Raw genomic sequence first — 25,601 nt, forward strand, 5'->3', positions numbered from 1 at the left:
TGGTGCACTTCTACATAGCCAGACTTGCTATATGTATCAGTGAGTAGTTAAATGTTTGCAAACTCCTTAGTTTGGCACATAAGTATGGACTCGCCTGTGTATTACTGAATTTCTGCAGTGCTAATTCATGTACAGGTATTTGAGGATCAGTACATCTAATATAAATAGACTAGACTAAAACCACCAGCTTCTCCTTAGCTCTTAAATAAATGAAGGAACCTCTGAATTCTGTTCCAGATTCCAAGACACTGGATTAGTTAGGGAAACTGGCCTCTCTCTCATCCTGCCATCGCTATTCGGGTGTGTGGGGGGGCAGAATCTGATTAATGCCACGGCATTTTGTAGTACTGAATTAAAGCCAATGATGAGTCTCTATGGCCAGAGAAAATAGTGTGATTCAGAAGCATTCTATGTTAATGAACTGCAATAGCCTGTCTGCGTATAGTGACAAAGCTACCTGAGAATGTGACTGTACCTCTGAGTCCATCCAAAGCCCTCATGTAGACAGCTCCATCAGTATGGCAAGACTGGTATTGTGGGGATGCAGCTTGCTTGAAGTACCAATTTCATCATACAGCTAGAGCTGCATGGCTATGAGATGTTCAGTGCCACAGCATTATTTGTAGGGCATATAGTAAATGCCTTCATAATGGCCAGCACTCCTGTCATTCCTGCATTCACCATCTCTAGGAAGACAGGTGTGGGTGTCTGTCCCCATATGAAGTTTGGGGTATGGCTCACACTATCCATGTGCTGGGTCCTCCCATAACTCTTGATACCTGCACTATAGATAACCTGTCTGTAGAACTAGGTATTGCAGGCAGTCCGTCATCCTCAGCTCTGTCTGCAATACCTACTTCCACATACAGGTAGTGATTTCACCATTTCAAGAAGCCCATCTATATCAACAGGCTTCACCACTGATTCTGACAGGTACATTGGAAAGTTTTGCAAATGTACAATGCCAAATTAGTTTAATATTGTAAGCACAATTCCTTTTTTGGAATTGGGCATAGGGGTTGACCAGTCCCCATTAGCATATGCTGAATGGGGTATGCAAGAGTCCTGTGTTCTGCAGTTGAGTATGAAGTAACACACTTAGGTGGAAGTGTTTACTCCAGGCCAAAAGGTTTTGAATTCAGCTGAAAGTTTCAGATCAGCTTACTGGACTATAACTAAAAATCCGTGCTCAATGTATTAGGAAGAGTCTACAAACTGTAATATAAGAAGATGCTTATATTAATGCAAGAACTTACCAAGTTTTGCACTGCATTAAGAAAATATGTATCGTCATTTGAAACTTCACATTTGTCTGCTACGTGTTGCATTATAAACAGCTGTGAGGTTTTACAAAAAACATACTGAATACCTCTGATCTACAAAATGTTAAACCATTTTTAAAAATTATAATGAGTTGCATTTACAAGGAGCTTTCCCCCCTGCATCCACTGTTTGTTTTGTACCTCAGACTTCCTTTACTAAATATGATGTCTGAGATTACACTGCAAGATATGGGGAACACTTAGTTTACTGATAAACTGCGCATTTTCTCTTTCTCCGAGGTTATGTGACCTCAGAGTTCAGTATAATTTAGTAAAGGAGGCTACTAGGGTCAAGTCCTGCCACACTGTGGTGGTACAGGAGGATTTTGCACTCGTGTAGAGGCACTTGATAGAATATACCAGGACTTAGTCATAACATCACTATTGGACATTGCTCTGTTACATTTGATTCCTAATGAGTATTTATTTATTTACATTTGTTGACCGGAAGTGTCCGACTGGACAGCGGAGGCCTGGGGAGAAAAGCTCCACAGTTAAAATAAACAAACAGTAGTTATATTGGATTACGTAGCTATTAACAATTTAACATAGCAATTACTTACAACATATTTACAGATGAACATAGTACATCAGTAGACAACTAGAATCTTTATCTGTGAAGTGCATGACAGACATTAACAAATGTTACAATAAGAAGTTCCTGCTGTATAGTAAGTATTAGGCTTAATGAGCATCTGAGCTTGCTATAATCAAGGTAGTTAGTGGAGTGGAAAGAAAGGTAGTGGTTGGATGGGGAGGGTGATATCAGAGTGGGAGTTGCAAGGTCATAGCCAGCATGTTTTTAGGTGCGCTTTTAGTAAAGTTTTGAAGTGGGTGCATGATGACATGGAGGTAATTGTGGGTGGGAGTGAGTTCCATAATTTGGCTATGGTGCAAGAGAATAGTGCTTCACCAGCAGAGTTATTGGCTTTAGTGATCTGCAAGTGATTTTTGTTGCTGGATCTTAGTGGTATGGTGATGCGATGGGGTTGGAGTAGATTCTGGAGGGATGGGACATTTAGTGGATGGTTTACTAGTTTGTATTAGTATCGAGTTTGTAACGGTAGACCACCTGTGATATACCATGAAAGAATCAAGACCATAAAAACAAATCACATTAACACTGCATACTGGCTCCATTACAACATTTTCTTTCGCAAAAATTAGAAAAAATAAAATATAACTGGCATGATGTTCATCGTGCATACAGCTGCAGTCATAACAGATGGGTTCTCCTGCCGTCAGGCGGGTCCTCGGTCGGCCGAATTCCAAAGTCTAGGTCCGGCGTCGGTTGTCGTCGCTTCTTCCCTGACATCAGTGCGACAGAGGTATAAAAGAACCAGCCGATGCCATTTTCTTCAGTCTTTCTTGCCACGCGGTGCCTGAAGCAGAAGCAGTTCGCAAGTGCCGGTCGGCCAGCTCCTGAAATTACGAAAATTTTGCAACCAAAGTCTTCTTGAAAGCTAAGTACCCCGTTGGGGAAACTTTTCTTGCCTCAGACCGATGTCACAGTTAATAATTGTATTTCATGTGGGAAGCAAATACCGCACAAGGATTTTCATTCCCTCTGCATTCCTTGCTTAGGCCCAGACCACGACGTCTCAGTCTGTCGTTTTTGTGCTACATTCAACAAACGCACCATTAAGCGTCGGGCGGAGTTCGCCCAGCACTATTTTGGCAAAAAATTTAACTATTATGTCGTCGGATACACTCCAGTTTTGTCTAAAAAACGCAAAGATAAGGACCGACACACGAGGTCCGTGGCCTCTACCGACACCACGCCAAAGCAGACTACAGGTGGTCCGGTTCTCAGCGAGGCGCCTATGCAGCTCCTGCCTACCGACGACACTTCATTGGCGGTGTCTTCTGTGCTCGAGGTCGCAGGCTCCTCTGCCCACACCCAGACTACAGATACCGAAGCCACTTTTGGTGGTGAATCTCAAAATGTAGACAGGTCTGCCTCCTCTCAAGGTGTCTTCAGACCTTCCTCTTTTTCCATCAAGGCTTTCACTAAGTCTAAAGCAGCCATGCATTCTAAGAGACAAGCTACACAGAGCCCTTCTCCAGGCCCCATGCCTGAAAAACAAATGCTTAAAATGGCTGAGGACTTAATTACTCTTATCAGGGGTTCTCAACCCCCCCCGCCGGACAAAAGGCCCAGAGTGGAGGAAGAATCCTCCTCTGACCAGGCCTCCATTATTTCAGAGCACTCTGAACAGGAACATTCTTACTCCCCTTTTGAAGATTCTGATGCAGAGGAGTCCATTCCCTCTGTCTCCCCCCAGAGGATTACTCATTTGGGGAAACCTTGCATACCTTAAGGGAACACTTCCACTGGGAAGGCCAAGAGTACTCGGATTCCAAGAAAAGGCTTAGGGATTTTCTCTTGCTACCTCAGCACAGGCCTCTGGCTATACCTCCTGTCTTAGACATACTAGATGATGTGTACTCGGAGGCCTGCCTTAACCTGGATTCTTTACCTCCAGCCCCAGTTAAGCCTGATGGGTACTACCGGGTTCCTGACTCTCACACCACTTTTTATACAAAAGCCATGCGGCTGACCCAGAAACTATCTCATAGGGCCCCAAGGGAATTAAGGTCTCCACTGCTAAAAATCCATTACCTTCCGAGAGAGTTTCCAGATACTTAGAAAGGTGGGGAAAAAAGGTATACACCTCGGCCACTTTAACCATGAGGGCATTAAACTGCCAGTTCCATATGCTAAAGTACCGACAGTTTCTGTTATCACAGTTGAGAAGCAAAATGTTACAACCTGAACAACCAGACTTGAAGGAGTTGCAGGATTTGATGCATAGTGCAGAACAAGTGGGTAAACCTACCTTGCAATGTGGTTTTGATGCTCTAGAGGCCTCATGTAGAGCTGCTGTTACAGGATCAGTCATACGTAGACATGCCTGGCTCAAGGAGCAAACCTTACCAGATCATGTCAAAGCTAAATTACTAGATGCCCCTCTACAAAAGGATGTATTATTTGGTGTTAAAGCTGAGGAGGTATTAAAGAAAATGGAGGAAAAGGCTAAATCAATGCAAACAGTGAAAGATTTTCTACAGGTACAACCTCCACGTTTCAGTAGAAATTGGCCTTCCAAAAATTGGTCCATTCCAGCCACGGACAGACCCCAAAGAGGTAGTTACAGGCGCCCGAGGGGCAGAGGGCAATCTCAAGGATCGTTTAGAGTCAGACAATGGCAAGCTCCTACACAAAGAGGTGGTGTGGATAGCTCATAGCCATTCAGAAAGCAAGCCCAATGACTTTCCCCTTTGCATGCCAAGCAAGGCTCAAATGGCAGCACCCTTAGGTGGAAAACTGGCATTATTTTCAAAAAATTGGCATATTGCCACAAAAGACAAAATGGATCCTGGACATTATAAACAGAGGCTACAGATTCCATTTTCACACCCTTCCAAAAATGAGAGGCATGCCAAACCTGCCACACAATCAAAGGGCAGAGGCACAAAGACAAATTTCAGATCTCATGGACATGAAAGCTATTCAAGAGGTACCTACGCACGAACAAGGTCAAGGTTTTTATTCCAGACTATTCCTGGTACCAAGGAAGGGAAAAGATTGGAGACCTATTTTGGACCTATCCATCCTTAACACATTTTTTACTCGTACCAAAATTCAAGATGCTCACATTACAGCAGCTTCTTCCCATGCTGGGCAAGGAGTCTTGGCTGGTAACATTGGACCTCAAGGAGGCATACCTGCATGTCCCAATCAGACAAAATTGCAGAAGATACCTCAGATTACTTGCAGGTTAAACCCATTATCAATTCTCTGCATTACCCTTTGGCTTATCTACTGCGCTCAGAGTATTCACGAAATGCCTGGCATCAATAATTGCCTACTGCAGACTTCAAGGGATACAAATATACCCATATTTGGACGACTGCCTGATCCAAGCGGACAGCAAGCACATACTTCTGAAACATCTGGCTTTTGTAATAATGTTGTTGAATTCTCTGGGATACACAGTCAACAAAAAGAAATCAAGGCTAATACCCTCTCAGAAAATAATTTTCCTGGGTGCCAACTTGGACACAAACACCCAGATGGCCTACCTCACGCCAGAGAAGCAGGGGCAACTAACTCAATACTTCAGAAAACTAGCAAATTTCACCAGGCTGACTGCAAGGAAAATCCTGCAGGCTCTGGGATTCATGGCATCTTGCATCCTACTAATCCCATGTGCAAAGCTGCATATGAGGAAACTTCAATGGTACCTGAAAAACCTATGGTCTCAACACAGCCACAGTTTGGAAACAATAATACCACTAATTCCATGTCTTCAAAAGGAATTTCTGTGGTGGGCTCAAGCATGCCAAACAAACACGGGTCTCCCATTCTGCAAGCCTCAAGCAAATCAAGTCATCACAACAGACACCTCGGACTACGCCTGGGGGGCGCACATGACAGATAGGTGCATTCAGGGCAAATGGTCCCAAAAAGAAAAGCACCTTCACATCAATCAAAAGGAAATGCTAGCAGTAATAAATGCTAGCAGTAATAAATGCTATTATAGCTTTCAAAGACCTTCTGCATCCAGGTCAGCTATTGATACAACACCACAGTACTGTGGTACATAAACAGGGAGGAACCCATTCATACCCCCTATGCAGGTTGGCCATGTCACTTTGGAACATGGCTCTGGAATTACAAATCGAACTTCAAGCACAGTACTTGCCAGGCAAGGAAAACACACTGGCAGACAACCTAAGCAGAAATGTGACAGATCCACACGAATGGAAGTTGCATCCTCAAGTTTTTACAAAGATAATTCAAGCATGGGGAAGGCCAGACATAGATCTCTTTGCCTCCCACAAAAATCACCAATTGACAAAATTCTGCTCAAGGACTTTTCATCCACAGGCCTGGAGAGTGGACGCTCTCTTTCAGTTGGACAACAATGACAGTTTATGCCTTTCCACCTCTTCCTCTGCTGCCCAAAGTTCTATTAAAAACCAGAGCAGACAGACCAAAGATGATTCTCATTGCTCCAGACTGGCCAAGACAGCACTGGTACCCACTCCTGAGGAGCCTGACGCATTCCCCTCCATGGACCCTATCTCTAATGCCTCTTCTTCTGACTCGGCACAGCTTCAAAACTCTTCAGTCAGCTGAAAACACTCAATCTGGCCGCATGGAAGATTCCTTAACATCACAGCAGACCCTACTCTCCAAGGAGGTGCAGGATGTCATTTTGGAGGCCAGAAGGCCGTCTACTAGAAAAGCTTACTCCGCAAAATGGAAACGGTTTTGTGCCTGGAATGAGAAAAAGGACCAGAATTCTGGAAAACTGAATTTACCTCAAATATTACAGCATCTAGCTGAGCTGCTAAGCAGTGGACTTTCATTCTCCTCCATCAAAATCCGTGCCTCAGCCATTTCTGCAGAATACAACACTGATCCACCTTTATTCTCTCAACCCCTCTTAAGACAGTTCCTCAGAGGGGCTAAGAATATAAGACCCTCAAGGAAACAACCAATACCTGCTTGGGACCTCAATTTTCATTCTGGAAAAGCTGACCTTGCCTCCTTTTGAGCCAGCTGCCACAACAGATTTGCAATATTTGTCCTGGAAAACAGCTTTCCTTCTGGCTATCACCTCAGCTCGTAGGGTTTCGGAACTACAAGCCCTCATGGCTGTGCAGCCTTTTATCATCTTTCATCAGGACAGAGTTTCCTTACGAACCAACTCGTCCTTTATGCCAAAGGTGGTATCCAGGGTAGCTTTGAATCGGGCTATACACTTACCTACCTTTTACCCTAATCCTCAAAACAAAGGGGAGAGACTACTACATTCCTTGGACATCCACAGACAGCTGTGCTATTATTTGGACAGAACAAAGCCTTTCAGAAAATCAGAATAGCTCTTTGTGTCCTATGCTATAGGAGCTCAAGAGAAGCCAATTTCCAAACAGACTATCTCAAAATGGATAGCCCACTGCATACGCTTTTGTTACTCTTTTCATGGTAAAACTGTACCTGCAGGCATCAGATCTCACTCCACAAGGGCCACAGCTACCTCTGCAGCTTTCCTCAGAGGAGTTCCTACCAAAGATCTTTTGGAAGCAGCCACTTGGAGTTCTGTGCATACCTTCTCCAAGCACTACCACCTACCATTATACTCCAAAACTAGAGCAGGCTTTGCCACTGCAGTCTTGCAGGGCATCCTGGCTCCTCCAAGTTCCACCTAGTGCCTACCACCCCTTTCTTAGCTTTGGGATTCTACCCATCTGTTATGACTGCAGCTGTATGCACGATGAACATAGTACAGTTTTGTACCTACCATAAATGTAGATGTTCGAGTGCTAATACAGCTGCAGTCCAGGTTTCCTCCCTCCTTCCCTCTTGGGACAGGCCTATTGGCTAACACCTCCTCATACAACCTGATTGGGGTATTCTTTTATGGTGTATTTGCTTGCAACTACTGTATTTTGATTATATTGCATTGTTTTATTACACAAATTTATGTATTGCCTTCCTTCTGGGGGCACCTGACATCTGGGGCAAGAAAAACTGAAGAAAATGGCGTCTGCTGGTTCTTTAATACCCCTGTCGCACTGACGTCAGGGAAGAAGCGACGACAACCGACGCCGTACCTAGACTTTGGAATTCGGCCAACCGAGAACCCGCCTGATGGCAGAAGAACCCATCTGTTATGACTGCAGCTGTATTAGCACTCAAACATCTACATTTATGGTAGGTACAAAACTGTACTTTTGTTCTTTATATTAATCATATCTTATAACATCTGTCCTTTTAGTCATCCCCTTTACCCCTTATATATTCCCTCCTTGTAGACCCCCACACCATTTCAACTTAACTTTCCCTTTATTATTCCCCCTTAGTATTCTGTAAAATCCTTTGGTCCCCCTCTTAAGTTCACATTTACTCTTGGTTAATTTCCACACAATTCCTATTCTAGCAACTTTCAAAGTTAAAAAGTGCAATATTTAAAATCTATCCCTATTTTTCAGCCATTGCATCAACATTTAGGCCTTGTCCAGATTTTGTTGCACTAAGAGGTTGACAGGTATGCATACCTCTCAACTGTCCAGATTTTTGCCTCATATTTTTGGCCTGTTCCTCATATTTGTGGTTTTCTGGCAAATCACTGAGGATTTAAATAACTAAATGTCATACATTTGCGTTTCACCCTTCATTTCCTTCAGAAAATGCATGCTAAGACAAATGCTGTTGTAGGAACTGTGTAGGTCTATAAGAGCAATATTTATAATCTGCCCCTGTTTTGGGGGCCTTTGTCCCCCCATAATTTTAGCCTTTGTTCAGATTTCTTGTGCCAAAGGTTGAGAGGTTTGGAAGCATGGTATGTAGTGCCCCAATTGCTTATTATCTGGTGCATTTTAAGGGGGATAGGGGTTCTGCATTCCATAGTGTGCCCTCCTGTGTTTAGGATACCTAGTAACTATGAACTTGTTGGTTTCTCAGTCATTTTCTTCCAATATTGCTAGCTTACCATTTTTTTCTTTAATGTAATATAGGCAATTTAATTCTTCAAGGGCAGTAGGCACTGAATTTGTAGATAAAATGCTGAAATGTAAAGTTGTTTGCCAGTAACAGCCTCTTCAATAGTTACACATTTCTTTAATGTAGAATTATTCGGATGAATTTTACTTCTGCAGATATTGTCCTTACTGACTGATAGTGGTGGGTTGTAATGACATGGTTGAGAGGCCTTTTATGGTTAAAATATTCTGAAATGGGTAGTTTTGTTATTATTGGTTCATGCATTTTGTTTCATTGCTTACTGGAAAAATGTTCAAAACTACAAATTTAAAACACACTCAAAGTGTAAATGTTTCTATGTGCAACTAGCCATTTTTGTTTATCAAATGGCACACTGTTTTAAAATCTGAAAGCATGTTAGTAGCATAATTGCCTTTGGTGCAGAAGGCTGTGGATTCTACTCCCACACCATGTAGATACAGTGCTGGTATTGCAGTGCCCATATGATTGATTATTTGGTGCATTATAAGGCGTATAGGGGTTCTACACTCCTGGATTTGTCCTTTGTATGAGATGCCTAGTGACTATGAACTTGCTGGTTTGTTAGTCATTTCCTATTGCAATATTACCAACTTACCAATTATTTAATGTTAATATAGGCAATTCATTCTTAAATGGCAGTAGGCACTGAATTTGTAGATAAAACATTGATATATGAAGTTTTGTCCATAGCAACCTCTTCATTAGTTACAGATTTCTTTAACGTGGAATTCAGATGATTTTACTTCTGCAGAGATTGTGTGTATGGAGTAATATTGGTGGATTGTAATGACAGAAGTCTCGAGTGGTCTTCTATGGTTGAAATTTTCTGAAAAGGGTAGTTATTTGTTCATACATTTTGTTTCATTTCTTATTAAAAGAATGTTTAAAACTACAAATTTAAAATGCTTTCTAACAAGTGGTACTGTATTATACAAGGAATATAATTCAATGCAATCAGGAAGGTGAATCAAAGAACAAATACACGTATGCATGGCCCTAAAAAATGTGTGCAAGGAGTCTGTTTTGGAAACAGCCCAAAGGTAAACTTAATTATTCAATGGCCAGATGCATTTTCTATGATTGTGGCTTTTCATGCCATTTCAATGAATGAGTTTTTCCATTTCAATGAATGAGAGTTTCAAGGGCAGAGAAGATTACTGCTTATGCTAAGTCTTTCATTGCGAGACTGTATTGTTTAGTAAATGTCTACCTGTGTTTGTACTATTTTATTTTAATATCTGTAATCACTGTAGAAGCAAATAAGATAACAGTATGCATGATAACTGGTGAGAAGTAACCAAATAATGGAACATTGGAATGGCTGAGGAGGGGGCTGCTGCTGGGGAGAGGGGGTTGCTGCAGGAGAGGCTGCTCTGGGGGGGCATTCTATTACCCTGCCTAGGGCTATTTCACCATGATCGAGCTCTGGTATTTAAAGTAGAAAATACTATGCCGAGGTAGTTGCAGTTAAAGATACCTTGTAATGTAGTTATTCTTCCTATGCATTTAAATAATTTATGAAAATGACTGGAGTGGCTTTCTTGGCGAGTGACTGTGGGTGTGGCTTAAATAGGGAGCGTTTCATGACTATGGTGTGGGTGGGGCTTAAGGGGCGCCAGAGTACTCTTCGCCTAAGGCCGGCCCTGGGAGGAATAGTAGACATCTTCCTGTACCAGAATCACCACCATCAGAACATTGTTTCTGTGATGCAGACTTCAAATCTGAGTGAATCAGACACTGTTCCCATACCAGAATGTGTTAAATTCTGATGCCATTCCAGAAAATCTTCCGAACATTCCACAGGTCAAACATTTTGCAGAGACTGTTCCAGCTGCTAAATCTAATTCCCCCAGGATATGGACGAGTATTGAAGCCTAGTGGAAATGCACAGCAACATGGACTTGATTGTGTGTGTGGAGAGAGAGAGGGGGAGGTGTAGTAGAGAGAGAGAGAGAGGGGGAGGTGTAGTAGAGAGAGAGGGGGGGAGGTGTAGTGTAGAGAGAGGGGGGGAGGTGTAGTGTAGAGAGAGAGAGGGAGGGGGAGGTGTAGTGTAGAGAGAGAGGGGGGGGGAGGTGTAGTGTAGAGAGAGAGGGGGGGGGAGGTGTAGTGTAGAGAGAGAGAGGGGGGAAGGTGTAGTGTAGAGAGAGAGGGGGGGAGTTGCAGTTAGGGTTACCACCTGTCCCACTTTGTGAGGGACAGTCCTTTTGGGCAGTTGTGTCCTAACAAAAAATATTAAAAATGGCAAATGTCCTGAGATTGTAGGACATAATTATGTCCTATATTGTATGTAATAGTTGCATAAAACAGTTATTCTGTATCTAAAATACCTAAATGTTATAAAAAACAGAATAAGCAACTAAAATGCTACAAGAATAAGCTATTATTTAGGCAAAAAAGTTAAGTTCTATCCTTTGTACTGACCGTGGGTATGTCTGCCTGTAAAATCTGATGTTTGTCCTGAAAATGTCCCACTTTGGCCATTTGAAAAGGTGGCAACCCTAGGTGTAGTAGAGAGGGAGGTGTAGTAGAGGGAGGGAGGGAGGTGTAGTAGAGAGAGGTGGTATGCATGACAAAGAATTACCTGTGATTTCTGCATGCCAATTATCTATTTCTCAGAGGGAGGCTGTAGATCAGAGTGCAAGTGATTTGTGCTGTATCTTTGCGACATGTCAAAGTTGTACATGTACGTATAAATTCCAGACTTGTGCAATCCTTGATACCATTTTGTAAGAGCAGCCAGAGTGAGAGCATGCATGATTGCAGTTGTTAGTTTGTATCAGTTACTGAAGTTAGTCAGGAAACTTCTGTAGTGATGTTTGTATAAAATAAAGCTGTTTGATCAGAACCCACGAAGACTCTCCTATTGTGTCCGAAATAGGAGAACGACAATACTATCTCTAATGACTTTTAAAGCTTTTGAGAAGTTTCTCCAAGTTGAGAGAAGTTGCATCTAGTACCTACTCTGCACTGTCCTGACCTCCCTTGGATCCTTTTCTTTATCCTCATCCTATTAGACTGGGACAGCCAGTTCCTTTATGCCTCAAGGGCTTTCACTTTGTGAGTTTGCTTCAGTAACAAACCTTCTTCAGAGTCTCCCATTGAAGAAAGTTATGAGAAATGGACCTGCTAGAGGAGGTATCTTGAATCCTCCCAGGAGTCTTGTCACTGAGGACACTAGTGTTGAAGGGGGGGGGTCCCTCTCAAAGAGCAATGGTCATGATTCAGTCAGTTCTACCTCTTATGAGAGAGTATGATCGGATGTCCTCAACTGATCTTCAGGACTACTACTACTACTATATCAAGATAGCAAGGCATTCTCCAGGAGATTTCTCCATTCCAGCTTGAAGCCAGTTATTTTCAGTTCGGAGCACTGCCCTTTGGTCTCACCACAGTGCCCAGGGTGTTCACAAAATGCATGGCAGTGGTGGCAGGATATCTAAGGTTGCAAGGGTTCCAGATGTTTCCCTACTTAGATAACTGATTCTTCGCACTTACCCAGGATCTGTTTATCCAGGTCTGGAACATCTTGTTCCTCTTGGCTCAATACTTTGGGCTCACTGCAATCTTAAGCAAAAACCAGCTTGCTCCAACTCTGACAATAGGGTACCATGTGGTTATAACTTTTGAAATTGTCTAACATTTGAAATCTGGAGTTCTGTCATTTAAGATTCTGAGGTCCTGTCTTATTCAAATTCTCCAGCAAGGCTAATTCTCTGCTTGGATCAATGGCTGCTTCAATCACACTGGTCCCTCAGGCAAGATTTTACATGATTTCTTCAGAGAACATGATTTTTCTTTCCACAGTTGGTTCATGAATCCTTGTATGATTTAAGTCAATACGTGGAGTCTTATTCTTTGGTGGTTGATCTCTCCTATTGTCAGTCAGCCTTTCACCTTTCCACCTCTGACAGCTACTGTGGCTACAGACACTACCCTTCTGGGATGGAGGGGTATTTAGAAAGGAAGATGGCTCAAGGCACATGATTGGCAGAGGCCAGACTTCACACCAACATCTTGGAGTTGAAGGCAGTCTTCCTAGAACTACAGGCATTCCAGGACACCCTCCCTGATGGTGCGTTATCTATCCAGCCAAAAAACATGACAGCGATCAAAGGGGAGCCTGTTATGCTGGAAAGCCATGAGTATGCGGCAGTGGGCAGTGTCTTAATACTTTGTGGTAGCAGTGTACATTCTGGGGCGTTTCATTGTCTTGAGAGCCAAACTGAGGAGATCTATCTTTCTGCCTCACTAGTGGTCAGTCAGTCAGTGGCACCTATGATTTTCAGTTGCTTGGGCTAGCCATGCTGTGATCTTTCTGTATATTACCTGAACACACAGCAGCTACTTTGCCCTTATCCCTTAGAGGGGCAGTCACCAAGGGATTCTCTAGTCCACAAATGGCTCCCAGGTCTCCTGCATGCCAAAAGTTGCAAGGCAATGATATTTTTCATTGCCTCTTCTAGCCTCTGCTGGTCTGGTTCCCCTTCATCTGAAATACCCTCCCTGGGTGCTGGACCCATTTTCGGCCCTACCTTGCATGTCTGGACTGCCTCAAAAAGTTTCAGGGCTTTCAAATGGCATGGTTTCTCCATTTCCAGTGATGTAAGGCTCAGCACCGGGTATTCACATGTTCTCTTCCTCACAGAAGCCAAACATGAGAAATATATAAAAGTGAATGGAAAAGGTCTGGTATTTGGACTTCAAAGGCGTGGATCCTGTTTCTACACCTTTACCTTTCATGCTGGGATTTGTGGTGGAGTTAGTCCAGGAAGGTGCTAGGTTTTCAACAATTAATGTTCAAGCAGCTATATCCAACTTTCAGGTGGGGAAAAAAGTTATATTGCTACTTTGAAAATTTCTAAGTCTCATTCTTTGAAGAAAATTTCTTTTAAGATCTCCTATCAGAGACCCAATTCCTCCTAAGGTTATTACGGAGTCTTCAGGCCCTAACCAGAGCCCCCTTTTTTTGAACCAGCAGCCTCAGCAGAAATGAAGTTTCTGTCTTGGATAAATTTTCCTTGTGGAAGTGGCATCATCCTAAGAGAGTCTGAGTTAAAAGCCTTATCTTGCAAACCTCCCTACTTGATTTTTCATAAGGACAAGGGTATACCTTCAGACCAGCTGGTACTTTCTTCCTAAAATGGCCTTGGGTTAATTGTCTGGTTAAGGTTCACTTCTGTCAGCTTTCTCCTAAATTTCTTTAACAAAGCTAAATGTATTTTACATTTATTGAATGTTCTCAAGTCAGTTGAGGTTGTACCTGCATCGTAACAGAAACCTAGAAAAAAAAGGCCATCTTTTTTCGAAGACCAAATTGGGCCAGGAAGTTATTAACTCCTTGGAAGAGTGTCAGACTTGTCCTGTTTCACAAAAGGCTTATTTAAAGCATTCCAGTCTCTTCTCAAAATCCATAAAATGGTTCCTCTACCCGTAAGATTGACTCTGACTCTGCTTCAGAGGTTCAGAAGTTGGTTTAGGTTAAGCCTTCTTGGTTTCTTACCCAGAAATTTGGGGATATTTCTTCTTGCTCACCATTGGAGGAATTATTTTTCTGATACCTTTGGCAGAAAAACTCCTGTCTTTGGAAACAAATGTCAGAGCAACTCAGATATACTATGACTTTACTACAAGAAGATTCTTTGCAGCCAGTGGTTATTTCCCCAGCTTTAGCAGCCTTTGATGCCTTTAATACAGCTTGTAGCTCTTGTGACAGACTGCCACCAGCTCCAAGAAAATATGGCAAATTTATAAAGTTCCTCACTTTAAATTCATTTTTAGAAATCCTAGAACATAAATTTTAAATTCACTTGCACAGCAGAGAAGTGATTCTGTGTTCCTGTCGGGTATTCAAGAAATGTGATTTTTTTTTTTGGGGGGGGGGGGGTAATGCAAGGGGTCAAGCATATTTTTCGGTCCCCTACCCCATATTACAACAGGAATTTGCCTTCTATCTCAAGCCCCTTTTTATAGGAAGTTTGATAGACCATGTCAACAAAAGACAGGTAAACTTATTGGCAGGGCAGTTCCAAAAAGGGAGCAACTTTTTAAGCCCCAGGACAGTCCAAGAAAAGATGGACTTTGTCCCTTCTGGGGTCAAGCTCTTCTATATTTGGGGTAAAGAAAATTCTCTTGGCACTTGAACATCTACTTGTACATCTGCACAGACTCTTGTTTCCTCAGGCATACTGGTGCATGGAAGCTAGCCAGATGTCCTTGGCAGGGGTATATTCCATATAGCTTAGGTTACTTCAACCGTGATCTATTTGAACATCTGCTGTTAGTGGACTCGGCCATTTATTATGCTTAACTGCATAAATTTGAGTGTGAATACCACTCCGGATGAAATTCTGTCCATGTAGCTTGCTTCAATCTGAGACATTCCAAGACTGTATACCTCCTGACTGAGTCGTACATAATCTCAAGGATTTGAAGGTAGAATAAGCCATAATAGCTTTGGTCCACAACTGGCTTACATGCTCCTCCATAATGGGCAAGAATTGAAAGATTATGGTCTTCACTGTGCCATTTAGTGTCCCTCAAAGTTTTATCCTAGGACCACTTTTTTAGCATAGTTTCTCACATGCCAAAGGTGACCCAGTTGTCTGGCTGACTGACCATACAGCTGACTGCAAACCTGAGTGTTGTCCTTAACCTTGCTGACATCACCTCTTCAAGGAACACTTAAGATTACTCATTAATAGTGCAGTAGAAATAACCTTGCCCAAGTTTTTTTTTTTTTTAATTGTATTTAATATGGCAGAGTGAAGCCCTCCAGCATTATACATTTTTGAAGGGCAATGGCTAAAAGTTGACAAAATTACAGCTTGGAATTCTTCTAGGTGATGGATTTACATTTGATACCCATGTCGATACTACTATCCACAGAATGTGGAGCTTGTCCACCTGATGCGCTGCATGGTTGACTATTGTACCAGGAAAGTAATTGTTCAATTTTTTGCATTTCTTATCTGATAAGATGTTCTTCATCTCACATTGCTGCAGTCCTTACACTTGGGTAGTCCCGCTGACACAGCACTGCCAGGATTGGACACTGTCATTCAAATAATACCTTGCATTCAAAAGGAATTGTTGTGGTGGGCTCAGGAATGTCACCTAAACAAGGGATTCACCGGCCACCGCCAGATCAGCAGCTAAGATCTAACGAGAGATGCCTGTACAAAACTTGGGAGCTCATCTGATGGGAAGTGGGATACAAGACAAGTGGGCTGCCAGACTACAACATCTCTACATGTCAACTGAAGGAGATGTTAGCAGTCCAGTTTGCATTAATAGGATTCCTCATGATTAGGCTGCCTTCCACTCCAGCTTTGGAACTGCGGCAGCCAGATTTTGGAAATGCAGGCAGCTACTACTTGGGAGTCAGTACTCTCTAGGCATATTACTCTCTACCTCTTTATCCCTCTCCAGGGCTTAAGTTCACCGCCAGGGCTGTTTTGCATGTTTTTTGATCCTGTGGCTTTCCTCATGCCCATTATACATCCTCTGCTACCCTTGCTGGGGGATTCTAAAGGAGTAAGGCACTGCAGAGATGAAGAATGAGATACAGTTTATGTAACATGACCATAAATGTAGATGTTCTAAGATCCACATTGCTGCTCCACTCCTCCCTCCTCCCTCCTCCTTCCTAGAGGGTTTGTTTTGTGGGGGTTAGGTATATTGTATATATTATATATATTATGTATATTTTTAGTGCTAGGCTGGATTTTTGTTTGTTGTTGTTTTGTTGTCTTTTTGTTTTTTTATTTTTCTAGGGTTCTGACATCTGGGGCAAGAAAAGGATATGAGGATATGATGTCGTCATTTCATGCACATTTGTACTTGATGTCAGTCAGTCAAATGACGCCTTTGACGCCAGCTCTTATACTTTTGATATTCTGGCACCGTGGACCAGGGACAGCTACCCACCAAGTGTAAGGACTGCAGCAATGTGGATCTTCGAACATCTACATTTATGGTAGGTACAAAACTGTACTATTGTCTGTGTTGCAGCTGCATGACTAAATGTGCTATTTTTTTTCACTCCTGCACTAGTGGTATGTCTCTTCTTCCTAGTCATACTTGTGTTGCTTGAAAAGCCCATCACTCCCAGCACTTTTATTTCACTCCAGCTTATTTGTGATACTAAACTCAATGTTTTCAGTGCCAAGATTAAGCCGTTAAAATACGAGAGTGAGCTTAACTGAACAAGCAAGGCAAAAGCAGTTTTTCTTGCACTTAAATATTGAGTAACATTAGGGCTGGACAACAATTACTTTAAACTTTTTAATCAGGAATGTGACACTTCATTGCCCAACTGCTAGCTGGTGTTAACGAGCTATATAATATAGTACCCAGTTCTGTAAAATACTTGCATAATCTAGTGAAAATTCCTGTCAAAGAAGTGTTTTTTTTTTCTGTGATGGCTGAAAATAGAGGAGGATGTCTTTCACATCTTCAGTGTACACTACCAGGTCAGCTTTTACTTGGATTAAGTTCAAAGGCTTAGGAAGAATAACTGGTCATCTTTGTCCCGTCCCCCCCCCCCCCTAAACAAAAATGCTTTTAATGTGTTGCAGTGAGTTTCCCCACTTTGCTGTTATTTCACCAGGATTGCAAGTTAATACTGTGAGTCACAAAACCACGAAAAATTGAGCATCATACTTCCAGTAGAACAGTGGTCACATGGTTACTAACCGTTAACTGCTTGGACTGTGATTGTACATCAGTTATTTGTCTCCTTTGTACTTCTGGACTCTGCAGTATGAATCTTCCTTTTGGCTGTCCTCTGTAGTCTTCCACTTTGGAGGTTTTTACTGCTTAGGGTGCTTTGCAGTTGTGGATCCATCCATGAGAGTTGAATTCTGTTAAATATATTAAATATATCTATTAATCTGTGTGGGAACCCTGTCTTTGGTTTGCTTGGACGAACTTCATCCAGTGGCTGCTGTTGGAGTTCCCTGCGTTTCGGGTAAGTGTATACTTAGCATAGGTATTAAATCTTAATTATGCTTTCCAGACATACTAACCACTGGATGAGCACATTCCTTAAATGAACTGATAGGATCTGATATTAGGTCAGCTCAAGTGTGGTGCATGTTACCATAGTATGCCTTAATAGAGAGTGAATGCACCCACCAACTGTGGGAGCTTCAAAGAAAAAATAAATGCAAGGCAGGAATGGAAGGAAGCATGAATCTGATCAGAGCTGAGGAGGAAGATCCTATTGTGGATCAACTGATTACATTAAGGATGTAAAAGTTTTATTTCTCTGACAGTCTGACAGCATTTTTCTGTGCATGTTTTACATAGTGCACGTAAGTGGATGCCTTGTATGATATGCCAACAACTAGCTGCCTTTCACAGGCTCAGTAAGCACATCTGGAGAGGTGGAAAGCTATTTGCTGGTGTCGATTCCTAGCACAAATGGATTATGGGTGACATTTACTGGTTCCTGATGCCACTGTTGAGAGTGTAATTGTCTTGCTTGCTCTGTAGAACACTCCACTCCATACTGCAGACATTTTCTGGATCATTATCTTATGCCTCCTAATATGTTTTGTTGAAAAACAGATTGTTTACTTATGATGTACTGTGACTTGAAGCTTGACCCTCAACTTTGTTGGCTGCCTTGAGGTTATGTATTCATAATTTGATTTGGTCTGGTGGTAGCCTGCTTTTTCATCTTGTATCTTGCAGCAATGTCCATCTCTGATTCCATAATATAAACTTCCACAATTGGGCTTTCTCTAGCCAGTTAATTCTGCTCCATCTCTCAGGGATGTCAACAAGGATACATTTACAAACTATTTAGAACTGTTTTCGAGCACAATTAATCATAATAGGTATTCTGTACATGTGCAGTTTAAGTACCTTTTTCAGATATTTTAACATCCAGAGCACTAAGTGATGCAGCTTTAACTATGAAAACAAGAATGTGCACTGACTTTGTGCTTTCAGTCCGTTGTGCTAATTCACTTGTTTTTATTTTGAATGTATTGCACTTATTACAGCAAGTTCCTTTAGGTTGTGGCTGAAAATAGTTTTCTCTCACCTTTTTATTTCCACTGAGGAAAAAGTAATTGCATAGTAGCTGTTTTGAATAGTACTCATCTTCATTGTACTCCTCTTGCAGGCTGATATCTGGAGCATGGGTGTGCTTCTGTATGCATTACTGTGTGGATATCTACCATTTGATGATGAGAATGTCATGGTGCTCTACAAAAAAATAACGGTAAGAAATGTGTTACTTGTGTTGCCTATGTTTAGCTAAGTTAGTGAAGAGGAATACAATGTATGCTATGTATAACTGGTGTTGTATACTGACTTGGTCTCCTTTTTTGTGAAGTAATTTTAAGCTATGCGATACAGTGAGGCTATATAATTTGCTTTGCTGAACGTGTGAAAAGTAATATCCAAGAAGAATATGGATATGACTTTGGAGGCCTTGTAGAGTGTAACTGTTGGTATTTCCTTCATCAGCACAGCTAATTGTGTTTCAACTCTGTACTTTGGACCCTGCACCTGCCTCCTGATAATGCATGCAGTAGCATTACATGTCATGCTGGAGTGTGTTCCCCTGCAGTTACCACTCCCCCCCCCCCCCACACACACACACACACATTTCAAATCTAAAGCTAATCATGTATATTTGAAGTATCCCTGCTGTTGCTATTGCAGAAGGCTTGATATCTACTGACGCACCTTGCCAGGGTGTTGTCATGTCACTTATAGTTTTAAGTGCCTGTCGTTTTGTTTCCATATAGCCTTCCACACATGGAGGGAAAAAGAGTAGCTTGAGGCTTATCTGACTTTACTTGGCATGTGGTAGTTGAGGGTTCTCCTTTGGAGGCTTGTGTGCCCCTCAACCCAAGTCCTTAAGGTAAAAGACTTTGCCTAATGTACTAATCATAAGAGACTCAGTTGTGAGGCACACTCACTAGGTTGAACAAGGAGAAGGTGACAGTTGGCTATCAGTTGCTGGGATCCGGCACATAACATGCACTCTGGTCACTCCACAACAAGTACAAATATGACTCTGTCATTGTCCATGTGGGTGTGAATGACCTGAGACGTACCTCCCTGGACTACATGAAAAGAGATGTGATGAACTCTTGGATTATGTGGCCCAGGCAGGTATGACCCTAGCCCTGAGTAGTAGTCTACCGTCACCCAGAATGATACCGCAGTATGAGCAGAAAATGATTGACTTCATCAATTGGCTAAGTTTCTGGTGTCATTCTACGGGGATCCAGTATTTGTCAGCCTCGAATGACATGATCAACAGACCTCGATGCTTTGCCAGAGACGGCCTGCATCTGTCACCCCTGGGATTCTGGGTACTGGCTAAGGCTCTTCCCACCCCTAAAGTGTTTTTTTTAGGCAGTGTTTCAAAGACCAAAATTCTACCATAGCAGCTACAAACAACTGCAATCGGAGGGTCATGCTCAATTCTTGAAGTCTAAATCTCAAGATAGTCACTCGAAGCTTTCCTCAAACTGGAGAATGTCGACATCTGTGTTGTAATGGAGACCTGGTTTAAAGGGGCAGAAAGCACCGCTGCACTCCCAGGCTACAACTCCTTTCATACCTTTCAGCCCCAGAATACGTTCTGAAGCTCCAAAGTCGGTAGTGTCTCCATACTCTTAAAGGATACAAACACCTCTAGACTGGTAGCCCAGCACAATGCATCCGAGATACTTCAGGTGCAACTAACACTAGGTAAGCCCGCAATACAAGTTTTAGCCTGCTACAGAACCCCAAAGATGTCCCTAGACTCTCACTCCAAGTTCCTAAGCAACCTGGAATCTATTAAGGTCCAACCCAATACTCTCATACTGGGTGACTTCAACTACCCTTCCTCCAGCTGGGAAAACTATTAACTCATTCCCTCCAATAGAGCCCTTTTGAGTGTATCTTTAACTCCCAGTGGGTGTGGCTTCAGCCTGTAAAAAATGAAGATATCACCTTACAGTTCTAACAAATGCTCATTGACAGAGGTCATATGTCAATATAACTGTGTTTGCCATCATGTATGCTTCAAGATAAAATATTTTGATACCTTGTATTTAACATAGATTTGGAATTATTAATGCAAATATGAACAGGCGATATTTGATTCCTAGAGGGCGCAGTAGGAGGTAACTGCAGAAACTCTTGGAGACGTCACTCAGATGTAATGTGTTAAAGTACCAATGTACAGGCCCAATGCTTTCTGGAATTTTATCAATTCCAATACCCTGGACCAGCTCATTCTGACCCTGACTAGAGAAGGGCAACATTCTCAACCTGGTTTTCATCAACATGGGAGACTGTTGCTCCACACCTATAGTAAAGTTCTCCTTGGTTAAATATGACCACAAACTGATCACCATGGAAATCTCCATATCACCTAAACCCCCGCTAAGGTGACCACTCTGAAAATCTTCTCTAAAGCTGACTTTGAGCTCCTAAAAACAGAGGTGGCTAACTTTTCTGTACCCATGCCAATGGGAAATAGCTGCATGATTGCCGACTCGTACACCAATGCACTGTATGAGCATGTACACAAATGCATGGGACCTTGCCATACCAAATAGAACTAAGATGCGCTCCTCCAAAAACAAAAAAAAAAGGAAGCCATTCTGGTGGTCCCCAGCCATCAATAAACTCTACAACAGAAGGAAAAAACTGTTGCAGAAAAAAAGTAAGTCACATCTCCCTTATCAGTCTCAACAAAAAGCTGAAATCCCTTATCGAATCCTCTGAAGCCAGCTATGAAGGCAGAATTACGGCTGGCACCAAAAACAACCACAAAGCCTTCTATAGCTTTATCAAAATCCTCAAAGGCAATACCCAGATATGCTCAGAGTTATTGCACAATGGCACCTCCTATACTGAGCCAGCAGATATATAGCCAACATATACTGACAGAGATATTTGCCAAGAGATTCAGTGCCAACTTTACCCCCCCCCCCCAAGGGCCCTATCACAATACCAGAAGAAAGCCTGGTACCCCCCATTTCTGTGGCACAGGTAAAAACTGTGTTGTCCAAAGTCATGAATACAGCATCTATGGGACCTGATAATATCCATGGCTGCATCCTACATAAGCTACAAAACGAACTGGCACCCACATCTGTGCCCCTGTTCAATCAGAGCCTTACCTCAGGCTATTGTCCCTAACGAATGGCGCACTACTACAGTTATCCCGCTAAGGGGGATCAACTACAGACCTTTAGGAACTATCACCCCATTAGCCTGGCTAACCTGGTATGCAAAGCTGTGGAGCTCATAATTATGGACCTGCTTAACACAGATATAGGAACTCTCCAAACTCTTGACACCACACAGTTCGGCGTTGTCAAGGGGGAGATCCTGCTTGCTGAACCTGGTTGACCTCTTTGAGGCAGTCACCAAGCTGTGGATGAGGGCAAGTCAGTGCTATACAACCTACCTCATCCTGGCCAAGGCCTTTGATACCATTCCCCCACTCTGGTATCATTGGTAAACTCTCCAAACTAGGCATCAGTCCTTACATCACAAGGTGGGTTGCAAATTGGCTCACAGACAGGACCTACAGAGTGAAAGTTGCGGATTCCAAGTCAGACTGTCAATCAGTCACGAGTGGAGTCCTGCAGGACTCTGTCCTGGGCCATCTCCTTCATCTACTTTTCAGAAGTCCAGGCCAACAGAGAAGGACTTTGGCTGACCAAGTTTGCTGATGACTGCAAGCTAGGAGTCATTATTGACTCCCCAAGTGATGGAGACCTCCTACAAAAAGGCCTCTCTGAGACCAATGACTGGTGTCTGACCCACAATGTCTGGTGTCTGCACCATGGCCTGAAGCTTAACACCAAAAAATGCATTATCCCCTTTGGAAAAAACTCAGTTCCCACAAATTACCATATTGATGGGAGCCCACTGAACACTGAAGGGGCCAAAAGAGATCTGGGCACCCAGGTAGACGGCCACCTCACCTTCGACCACCACATTGCCATTGTGGTAAAGTCATTCTACGAGGCACATCTTATAACTAAAGGTTTTGCATCCAGGAAGAAAGAGGTAATCCATCCCTCAGACCAGTCATCGAATATAACACCCTGTTTGACTTGTACCTGACCAGACACCTACAGCAGCTGGAGTGGCCACAAAAGTACCTCTCAAAATGGTTCCTAGGCCTTAACCACATGCCCTACATGGACAGACTCAAACTTCATCTGTTCTCAGTCTCTTCATTTACTTAGAGGTAATCTCTGCTGGACTTACAAAGCCATTTCTGACCCAGCCCTACTTGAAATGATACACCTAAAGAAATATCAAGCCCCCCTGCGCCACACGCTCCGGAGGTCAGCCTGTTACCGCAATTAACATAGCATGCTGGAGGGACAGGTTCATCTCCAAAAGACTGCCCATACTTGGGAATAAGCTTCCCATTCATGTAAAGAGCACTTCACTGGTCCTCTTCAAGTGAAATCTTGAGTGGGTGGGTTACAAAGTTCACTCCAGGGATCATTCCAGTTGCCCTATTGAACAAGAGGCACTGTGAACTAACATCGGTGGCACGGTGTCTGGGCAGTTTTTTGGGCCAGGCTTGTAAAGGCTCCAGGGCCATTAGCCTAGTACATACCTATAAACCAATGAGCTGAAGAGGGTTCAGGTTGTGATTCAAGGTTGCTGTCTGTCTTGAGTGAAGGGAGAAGAGCAGGAGGCAAGACATTTTCAAAACCTTACATCCACCCCTAAGATGGCTTTATCATGTTATCAGATCATCTTCAACTTTGTCTTGAGTTCCTTCGTCATTTTAAGAGGCATATGAGATGTGCATCCTTGTTAACCCCCCTTGGGAATATACCCCCAGGGTGGTTGCTTAATCTCTGTCACTAGAGAGCTTATCACCTACACCAGAGGAGTGTTCACTTAAATTCTCTGGTGCAAGTGAAGTGGGCAGACTGTTCTCAGCTCCTTAAGTCAGCAGAGTTGACTGGCCCTGGTTAAGAGCCTTCTTGGTTCTCCTCTATTAGCAGGATCTTGGAGAAGCCCAGTTTTGGGATGTGTTTCAGGTGTTTAACATCTGCTGTGATCTGCCTTCAAATGAGTAGAACCTTAGGGAAGGTGGCGTGGTCTTGTGCCATTGCTATGCTTTGCTCAGGGATCTCCTGCTCCAGTCTGCTGCTTTTTAGAGTTGTGTTCCAATGGCAGCATCCCATCACCCATTCTCTAGCCCTCATATGCTACATGCTTGACTCCAGGTTTGTCGTCTTAAGGTAGGTATGGCCATCCTGTTAATGTCAGAGGATTATTTCTGCCTCGGAAAGTGCAGTCAGAGGATCTAGAGTTCCTTTTCTCATATGTAATGCACCTCCCCTGATTGTACCCTCCTGGTTGACTCTTGTAGAGGAAGACTTTTACACACTAATTTTCAGACTGTTCTTGGACACTCCTTTTCCTTGACTTTTGTCCAGAAGCGCCTTCATGAAAAACTGGGGAGGAAGACTGAAGCAGTGGGTCTTTCCACATATAGAACCTATCCATAAGAGGGCTTTTTTCAGTGTACCAGAATATCTCTCGCTATTTTTCTTTTATAAACTGATGTTTGGACAGTGATCCTGGGGCATCATTTTTATTCTTTAGCAAGCTGTGTATTCTCTTTCTAGCAATTTGTCCTGTGAAAACAGTGTGCTAGTGAATTTCCTGGGCTGTAGCTGCAACGGTCACCATATCCTGGAGCTTGAGTATTCAGAAATCTGTCTGAAGATCTGGCAGTAGGGAGCTGAAATAAAATATCCTGTTCGCAAAATGGGAGAATGCAGTAGTCTGTGCTTCATCAGCAGGGCAAAGGGGGAGGTAGTGTTGGGGTGGATGATTTCTCTCTAGCAGGAAATTGCTTTGTACACCTTATGCCTTCACTTTGATCCTCTGATTCAGCACTTTATTGCAAAGTTCGAACAAGGAAAAAAAACATAAATCCATCTAGTCACAGCATGCAGTAAGGCTATGAAGAACATAGTGCCAATTTTTTGGGTCCTTTGCAGTGCTTCAGAATACCCCAGTACTGAATAAGGAAGTCTTCCCTTGGGTTGGCAACCAGCTCCACAAGTGTGTGATATCTAGCCTAGATACCCAATTTCTGCAAATGGTACAGATGTGCATTTTCCATGTGACATATGTTTTGTTAGATTTTTTGTTCTGTTTTGGAGTGCTGAGGATTTGTGAAATATTCCATGTTCAATAGGATTTTCAATGAACTTTGCTGTGATAATTCAGTAAACATGCAACACTTGCTGGTGAATCTGATCCATGTCAGGTATGTCTAATACTTGAAACTCAGTCCATGGTTATGGTGGACGTTTTGGGCATTTCTGTACATCCTGGCCTTGGGGCAGACCACTGTAGTTGGCCCTATACAGTCTTGGTTAAGCAATTCCTTAAACTATGCATCTTTGTGCCTCTTTAGAATAACCTTTCTTGATCCTGAGACTTCAAATTCATAATTAGGCTTTGCCTCTCTGAACTGACTCTGAAGTTTTTCTTACATGCTTTTCTTGTATTATCTGTACTCTCAAAATCTCACAGATGGAGGTCCTTACCCTTTTAGGAAACTAAAGTTATTTTTTTCACAAAAATGTGTTTAGAGCCAACAAATTTTTTCCCTAAAGTAGTCTCAGAATTGTCATTAAATTCCATTTTTCCTTGTTTTCTTGTGGTCAGGTGTTAGGGGTAATGCTAATCTTGTCATGCATTTTGTGGGTACTACCAAGGTTTTC

General features: G+C 42.6%; 1 protein-coding gene across 1 annotated transcript in view; it reads left to right on the forward strand.

The window, feature by feature from the left end:
* MELK (maternal embryonic leucine zipper kinase) overlaps window positions 1–25,601 on the forward strand; it is a gene marked incomplete in the record, with an annotated part of 949,965 nt that overhangs the window by 348,053 nt on the left and 576,311 nt on the right. The window contains 1 exon segment of the mRNA XM_044058955.1: window positions 18,992–19,090. Coding sequence (XP_043914890.1) covers window positions 18,992–19,090 — 99 coding nt within the window.

The sequence above is a fragment of the Protopterus annectens genome, chromosome 17.part0, assembly GCF_019279795.1.
Source record: "Protopterus annectens isolate FY-2018-M chromosome 17.part0, PAN1.0, whole genome shotgun sequence".
NCBI lineage: Eukaryota > Metazoa > Chordata > Ceratodontiformes > Protopteridae > Protopterus > Protopterus annectens.